Below are 9,047 nucleotides of genomic sequence, written 5' to 3' on the forward strand. Positions count from 1 at the left end.
TTAAGGCAAGCTTAATTCAGAATTTAATTTGTTTTGCTTGAACAAGCAGAAACTGGATATAGTTACGATGCTGACAACCAGGCCTAAATATTGCCCACTATCTCATAACTTCTCCATGTGTAAGTAGCTATTCAGAAGAAGCAAATCTCCTCTTGGTATATTCTTCAGTGAAGAGCTAAACACACACAACTTAAACCTCATATGAGCTTGTCTCTTCAAAACACACATCATTTATATGGCTTGTTTGGAGCTGCCTAGTATTTCTATATCTTCTGAAGTATGAAGAACAGAACTGGTACACAGTATCCTAAAACCACACAGAAACAAGATTGTATCTCTGCAAATACGCTGATACTGTCCTTGTCACATAGTCAAAGATTAGTAGTGCTTGTGGGGCTTTTTTTTCCCTTACAGCACTGTGCTGGTAACTTACATTGATTGCGAGGCATAATTTTCCTATTTATTTTTTTAAATCTCCCATGTCTGTGTGAAATCCATACTTGCTCGTATTTAAACACAAAAAAGATAATTCATAATTCAAGGTATTACTAACCCTTCCTTTTCATTGCTCAATGCTTTTAATGCCCTAAATGATTATTAGCTTCAAGTCACGTGAACAATTTTATCTTCAACTGTATAGTTGATAGAATTACATTGTTTGACCACAAATTGCCCTAGAATATTTTTCTACAAATCTCCCCCTTCATAGTGGGACAGATCATCAACAAACGTTCAAGTCAGCAAGTTAATTCTTATCATCTAATGCACGCAATATCGCTTCTCAAAATTGCACATCTCTCAAAAAAACCTACAGTTTGAGAAAAGCTAATTCCCAAGAAATCATATCGACTGGCACTAATTACAGCTTTTATCATCTGAGGTAACAGAACACTGAATTATTAACTCCATTCTTTCATCGGCGTGACATTTTGGTTTGTGCCTTTTCTTTCACCAGCCCCCTCCCCCTTTTTTTTTCTTCCTCATTCGTAACCCTATTGGCAATTTCCCCATCATTTGCAACATCCTCCTCTTTCCAAGACAGATGATCAGTAAATGATGGATTAGGGTGCTTTCTTTATCCAGCTTCTTTCGTAAGTTTTAGATATGCGTTATCCAAGACTACCATTTCATAAGAGAGTTATACAAAGCTTTGAAGAGAAGCGAAATAAAATGAGTATTATATGTTAACATACATATTTTAGAGGGTGTAAGGGCAGGTCTGTTGAGAGCTCCTTTCATTTTCTTTCACTGGGTTACCAAATAAAAATTAAAGGAAAAACAAAAACATAAGAAAGCTTTGTCAATTCTCCCAAACACAGTTTTCTATCTTTTCCCAGAAAAGTTACCAAAAAACATTGATCTTAGAAATATGCTTCTTCAAACCTTCACACCTCATATCTAGCAACCATATTTTACAGGAAAGTAAACTATCTGTCAAATTGTGAGTGAATAAATGTTTCTATATCTAACAAATATGGGACAAAAACATCCTCTGTATTAAATCTTTTAAGTACCACAGTGATGAGATGATGTTCTTCTGTTTACATCCTAAAATAACTTTCTACAAAAGTGATGCATTTTCTGCTATTATACTTGCAGTTCAAGTCATGAATTTACAGTAATGATGAAAAACCCAAATCCAGAACAGTGCAGCACACTGCTCACTAAACAAATTCTTTACTTTTTTGCCCTTACACATCCAGGCCAGCACAATTCTTCATTTCTTCACAATGAAGAAACTGACGACATCTACTCAGGAGATCACAAATGATTTCTACTAAGAACATTTGAAAGTAACTGAATGGTCAGAGTATTCATGGTAAGAATAAAATTATCACATCTTAAAAAAAAAACAAAAACCCACACAAAATGATTTAAAATACTTCCAGGGAAACACAACAAATCAACAACTAAATACACTGAGTCCCTTGAATTCTATTTTATTAGTCTTGCCTGAAGACAAAAGCCACAAATAAGTTTCTATTTTAAAAAGTATACACGCTGCAACTTTATTTATGGCTTATGGCTTCAGACATCAAAATAAAACATCCAAACGCTTTTCTGCTTATGTATGTTTGCAAGTGTACACAGTCATAGCAGAAAGCCAGCTTTGAGCTAATTCTCATCTTACTCAGATCTGTATTTAGAAGTTGCAGAATGATGTGAAGGCTAAGAGATGAGAGCACTGCCACCTTGTGCCAGCCAAACCAAAGCTGAAGCCTAACAAACAAGACTAAAAACTAAAACTAATCCCAGAACATGTTCTGCCTTTGAAGTTTGACAGTTATTTGAGATCAGATGCTTGATACTGAATTATGAATGGGAGCAGTGATATCAAGCTTTAGGAACACCTTAAACCAATTCTTTAAATAAAATCAGCATGTCTGGCAGCAATTACTCTTATTAGACTTGCCATTACAACATCCCAGGTTTAGTAACTCACACCTATGATAAATTTAAATCTCTAAGGATGAGAGCTTTGAAAATGGATATCTTCTTCTGATCTTCTGGTTTCATTTTGTTATGGGCCAGGTTTTTTTGTTTGTTTGTCTGTTTGTTGTTTGTTTGTTTTCCTTTCCAAAGTTACACCAGGCTACACAACTAAAATATTCAGAAGGCATATGTAGCAGAAATGCTAAGTCACAGCCTGAAATGGTGATTGAGTACCTGCTGGGAAGGCAGGGCCAACCCAGGGGAGCTCAGGTTTAAGCAATGCACTTGAGCAACTGGAAGGGGTGAAGCCAGGATCAACTCCTTCCCAGACCTCATTTAAGGGTTGGCAGTGGAGGTGAGGGCATCTCTTGTAGGAGATCACTGCTATTATCACTGTAATTTCCATCCTATTATAGCATTACAATGTATGAAGCTTTCTTTTGAAATGCTCTCATACACCTACACTGTAAGAAGAGGGATGTATACTTTTACTACGTAAGTTTTTAAATACCTCAGTCAAGATAAACTTTAGAAAGTTGAGAAGAATTCTGAAAATACTTATATATACTTACAATCTATGAGGGGGAAAAAATCCTCTCACCAGTTCATTCTTATTTAAAACACAAATACTGCTTTAAGCTTTAAATAATAATGTGAAAGACCTGGAATTTATTCTGTTTATTTACTGATAAAATATAGCTCTACTCAGTGGATATTTCCATGAGTTCCCTTCACAAGAGGCATTAATACAAGCCATAAAAACAAAATAGTAGTACTCACCAATATCATTAGCCAGAGAAGCAGGATCAGAGGTCCCAAGGGTGGCCTCAAACTCCTCCTGGAGACGATAAGCTCTTTGAAGCAGGGATTCAAGCTTATGGATGAATTCAGCACTGATAATATCCTGCAAGAAGACATTAGATTTTCCATTTATTTACAGTCTATATTCTTGGATTTAACAAAGAAATCTTATTCAGTCTTTAAAGAGCTCACTGTGCCACACTAGTTTCGTATGAGCAGCACAAGGACTCTGTCAGATGAACACTTCAATATCCAGAATACACATGCATTTCTAAAGATACATATATTTGATTTGGTATAATAAAAATAAAATTTAAATCTTTAAAATTTTTTACTCTTAATGCACCAGAGTGAAAGCTGTACAGGTGTATGCTTATTTCAAAATATTTAATCATTTAGTTCACGAGAACAAAGAGGTAAAGATAAAGTTCAAACATACTATTTGTTAATATTCACAAATCATCTTTTCCAAGACTAGTATTTTTGCTAAGCAGATATTCTCTTACAGCTGTACAAGAAAGATGATCCAAGGGAGAGAACTAGTTAAAGAAATGCTTGGTAACTTGATAACAGTATTACTGTCCAGAAGTAAACATTGATGCAGCAGCAAATGACAAGAAATAAATAAAGGTACTTTTTTCCCCCCAACACTAATAAAAGAAAGGGGAAAAAAAGTTGGATATCCTTCAAATGTTTTAGTTTTGGCTAATGCATTAGAAGATTCAGGTAGCAAAAGGCAATGAATTGTTTGGACAGTAAAAGTAGATTAAATATACTCACTTCTACACTTTCTTCTGCAATTGCATCTCCTGCTCCCAGCTTGATGGAACTACAGCTTGCTTCATCTTCCACTTGCCTGTTACGGAAAGTTAATGCCTGCTCCCATCGACGCAGCGCTTCTTCAAAGAGCTCCATACCTAGGGGAAGATCAGGAATGCCTCCATTCCATCAGACACACAGCTTTGGTATGTATTCATATTTTAGAGTCACAGGAAACTATATAGATAACATGCATGACTACAGCAAAAATGCAAGCTTTTAAAACAGCCATCTGACTTTTTAAGATGAAGAAACTCACAATATGGTTATATCAACAAGGGCTGTAGTATTTTTTCCTATTTACATTTAAAAACAAACCTATAGTTTACTACTACAAATATAGGTTTTGAAAATACAGAATTTTGACTCCTAATACTAGATTAAGTAGGTTTTCATTAACTTATGGAAATGCTCTTAGGTGCCCACAGGACACTGGAAAAAAAATTACTACAGTAATATTATGCAGGTTCCATTTTGTCATAAAAACAATTATTTACTTTCATTACTGGTAGATGCTGAATATTCTGATGATAACCTACCCATCAAATATAAGTTTTCAGGTGTAGTCACTGGAATATTAACAAGCTTAATATCCTCTTCATCTGCTTTATCCCAGGAATTAGAATTGGCACAAGCACAACTGTGACAAGAGGTGGCACTCTGAACCTAAAAATAAATACAGTTTAAAAACAACAAGATTTAGAAGCATTTATAACAACTCTATTGTTATACAGAGTATCCTTAAGATCACATTCCTACTAGAGTACATTATAGTCCAAGTCTTATCTACAGATTACCTTTTAAAACATTTTTAGGAAAGCATAGTTATTATCAGGCCCCGTATAATTGTTTCTTTGGAAAAACACACTCTAGAATTAACAGCAATGTTATGGAAGTCTGCACTGCTCTTTTTCTAAAATATGAAAGTAATCACTGATTTACAATATTGTCCAAGTAAATCTGACTGTAGATTGTTAAAAAAAAAAAAAAATCGGAAAAAGTCTCAATAATAACTGTCTAGAGTGTTGTAAACCCACTTCCCAGGTGCAACATTAAAGAAACTACGCTGTATTAAACTTCTTGCTCTGTAAAGAGTTTCTAATTAGAGCTGCTGATCACTGAAACAAAGATCATCTGCACCCTGAAGAACCCACACCATAGCATCTGCAGTGTAGCAGAGGCACACAGGGAACCTTCATTTATTTTAGTATTCTGACTAGGGGTTCAGTGGTTCTCACCTCTGTTCTTCTTTCTATCACCTTTGAACTGTACTAAGCTCTCCTTCCTATGGCATTTGTGCTAGTGACTTATATAACTCTAGAAGTTTTTGAGCATTTTCGGGACCTGTTGTTCCAGACTGCAAGTCTAGGAGGAGCTGATGTGGCTGAGAAGGTCTCACTACCTCTCTACATTCAGGTTTCTCTGGTACTCTTGTGTCAATTCTAATGTTTGGAGATTCAATCCAACTCACTAACCTAACAAGAAAGCGTTCAATCTTGATTTATTACAAGTGATTTTACTGCCAAGTCAGTAAACTCACTTTACTCACTAAAAGGTCTAAAATGAATTAAAGCTGGTGTGTATATTTATATTACATTTATATACATATACATACACATATACATAGGAATGTATAACTGAGTGCAAGATACAAGGGGAATCCTGCTTTCAGCTGCACTGAGTAGCATAGTTTTGGCTCATTCCATCTCATGAAACTGGATTCTTATGAAGTTGTTAGACACAAGACAGGAAAGGTCAGAGGGACAGAATCAATGGGCTGTCCCATTTACTTTACAGTTGCATAAAATCTCTGACAAAAACTATTTTCACAATGTAGGAAGTTTGGCAGTTTCTTCCACAAAGAGGTCATTTGCTCAGTCAGCCATCCTTCAGAGGCAGTGTATACAGCTTATTCAGAAAAGTTGTTTCAGCTCAGTGAAACCATTAGGTGTGACCCCAATACAGGTTGACACTGAAATGCCTTAAAACACTTTTACTTACTGAGACCAGACTCTGAACTGAACCAGAGTATTTACTGAAAAGCCCTCCATTTGCATAGATACATGACTGTGATCCTTTTTCCTTGGCAGAGCTCAGAGAAAGAGTCAAGTTTTGTCGGCTACTGGAACAACTTGAACCTATTAGATACAACATTTTCAGCATGAAGAAGCTTTAAAACTAGCAAATCTTATGTTAGCAAGAACTGTTTCCACTCATTTCAATAAAATCCAGTTCAGAAGCAAACAATTATTATTTCACTTACACTTCTCTTATTAGTTACAAATTAGAATAGTCCATATCCCTGACAATAAGCATGCATTTTAAGCATAGTTATTTTCCCATTCCATAAAGTTCAGATTTACTTCTGTTATTTTTGATGTACATCCCCAAGAACTGCAAATCCAACTGTTAGTATATTATTGATGAAATATACTTTGTTTCAAATTTAAAGTTAAAACATTAACATCAAGAAGATGAGCCAATTTATAAAACAATAACTCAGTTTTTAACAATTTCTACTTCAACAGTTTAACCTCCTCAACATTAAAGGAAAATGGTTTCTTATACTGTTACATACACTGACTCCTTCACATTCCTTTCCTCCGCCCAAGACAAACAAAAAGACTTTAGGGTTCCTTCATGTACCTTTTTCTGATGCAGCTGCTTTGGTACATTCTAATAGTAGATGACCTGGCTCCCATTGGGACACTTGCTTGTTTTTCCTTCCACGTTTTCTTTTGAAATGATGGGCCAGAAAAATGACAGATATTGCACTCACTGCTGTGACTGTGAATAGCTTCTTTAAACCAGGTGAAAGTTTTATCTGAAAATTAAAGAATGTGACTTCATTGGAAATCCATGCTTCTTCACTCTGGACTCCTTTTGATGTGCTCAACCTGGGCAACTAAGGAACTAAGAGATTCTATTCTTACAATTATTATTACTGACAAATTACTTCTTAAATTTTGTGATGACCAGGTGAGAGCCAAAGGGATTGGTGAGACATTCACAGCTGCACTGAGAGTCAAACTGCAAGGTATACCACAAATCGTTTTCAGTGATTTGCCACATGAATAATAGAAAAAAATAATTTTTGAGCCATATTTTGCGAAGCCAAATAGAAGCTTTCTTTACTCCTTTCTGTGTACTACAGCAAGAGAATGTGGCTCACTCTTCAATATGCTTATTCTCTGAAGGACATAACTGCAGTTATGTTTTCAAGTAATTCTGATGTTTTTCACTCTATCACATATCAAACATGGTTACAGGCAATTAGCACCTCTTTTCTCTGGATCTCTACAATGTAATGACAGCAACTCCTTCCTGCATGTGTCCTGAGGTAGCTCCAGGGACACATCTTTATATTGCCTGCATACAAGTAGTATCAGCTTCACAACACTCCCAGCCTACCAACCTGAAAACAAAGATCAGAATGAACATACTCTTTACCCAAATGTGAGGGTATCTGCTATCCACATTACTATTTATACAGCACTACATCAATGAAAGAAATCACACAAGTTCCATTTACGAAAGAAAATTCTGTAATTAATAGAGCCTTAATATTATATTTGACAATCTTTCCACGCATAAAACAAACACAAGAAGCAAAAAAAAAAAACAAACAAAAGAAGAACCTGGTTCTATTCTTAATAAGAATCACTGGCTCATTTTAGTAATTTGTCACTTATTTAATCAAGCAGAAGTGACTCAGTAGCAAGAAGTACACTTTTTGATTTCTGATTAAGAGTAATCATTTAGACTAACTTGGAGAGTGGTACTACCAGTCTTTGAGACTGCACTCCATACTGTTTCCCAAAATTTTACCAATTGCTACCACCTAGAAATTCTACAGAAAGGATAGTCCAGGTTTTTTTGACTATACAAATGAAGACAAACAAACATTAAGCAGAAAAAGCCATCTGCTTAGTCTGATATATGATGATACACCATCAGCAGGAAAAGATAAGTTATGCTAGCTACTAAGACCAAGACGCTCCTCACAAATTTAGCTCATATTAAGATCAGAAGAGAGAGTACAATACTATTAAACTTTAAAAATGTATCACAAGTTACAATACTCAGATAACGTCTGCATTACCTGTGTGAGAGAGTGATACCAAGACACAGGAAGGTGAAACGCCCGGAGAGCCACTGTCTTCAGAGAAAAGCGTGCCTCGGTAACAGCCTCCTCTGACATGGCTCCTTCTCTCCCATAACCTCAGTAAGTGGAATTACATCAAAAACATCAGTCACAGATGTCCTATGAATACTGTCAAACAAAGGATGAAGAATTATGCAATGCAAGCCCAGGACAACTTTCTTCTACAGGCCCGCTGCCCTCAGATAACAGGTATCTGACTTGTCTGAGCGATGCTCATGCAGAGGGATTTGTGCTTAATGAAAAAAGTGCATTGCTGGCTCGGTTCCAGCCCATTGTAACTGTTCTCTGCAAAGGACTGTTGTCTAAGGAAGGACCTACAGAGGGCCGTCTGCTTTATTACCCGAAAGCTCACTGCTTATATCCTCCAAATTATATACAGGACAGCTCTATGATGGCTACTGTCAGCAGACCATATGCACCGGCTCAAAGTGTTCAGGGGCAGACAGGAAGGTTCTCACTGAGAGATTCAGCGTGTCTACAGACTCGATAAGGAATAAATACCACAGCCTGACGTAACCTCACTCTGTGAGATGAACACCACCCTCCCCCGACGCTGAACACAGCGCAAACCTCCAACCGCACCTCAGAGCAAGATGACAGCAAGGGCCAAGCCACGCGCGCAGAAGCGGGAACCGCGCCCGAGACATCCCCACAGGGCAGCTCTCTGCCCAGACAGGCAGCCCGCGAGCTCCGGGCGGGGACGCCGAGCCGTGCGGCGCTTCGCCGGCCCAAGCGGGTGGCACCCGGCTCCCGCGCTCCTCGGCACCCACCCCGAATCCCGGCTACGAGCCGAGTCCCGCCGCGCGGCGGCGCTGCGGGTGCCGCCCTC

General features: G+C 37.4%; 1 protein-coding gene across 1 annotated transcript; it reads right to left on the bottom strand.

Moving 5' to 3' along the window:
• Positions 1-3,100: 3,100 nt before the first annotated feature.
• LOC104912514 (mitoguardin 1-like) lies at positions 3,101-8,946 on the bottom strand. The gene is made up of 7 exons (XM_031554935.1): positions 8,801-8,946; positions 8,156-8,326; positions 6,700-6,877; positions 6,055-6,191; positions 4,593-4,719; positions 4,015-4,151; positions 3,101-3,337 (listed from the first exon to the last, which is right to left on the bottom strand). The coding sequence occupies exons 2-7, from the start codon at positions 8,252-8,254 to the stop codon at positions 3,116-3,118; spliced, it is 900 nt and encodes a 299-aa protein (XP_031410795.1). The 5' UTR covers positions 8,255-8,326; positions 8,801-8,946; the 3' UTR covers positions 3,101-3,115.
• Positions 8,947-9,047: the final 101 nt, after the last annotated feature.

Source organism: Meleagris gallopavo, chromosome 10 (assembly GCF_000146605.3).
Source record: "Meleagris gallopavo isolate NT-WF06-2002-E0010 breed Aviagen turkey brand Nicholas breeding stock chromosome 10, Turkey_5.1, whole genome shotgun sequence".
Lineage (NCBI taxonomy): Eukaryota > Metazoa > Chordata > Aves > Galliformes > Phasianidae > Meleagris > Meleagris gallopavo.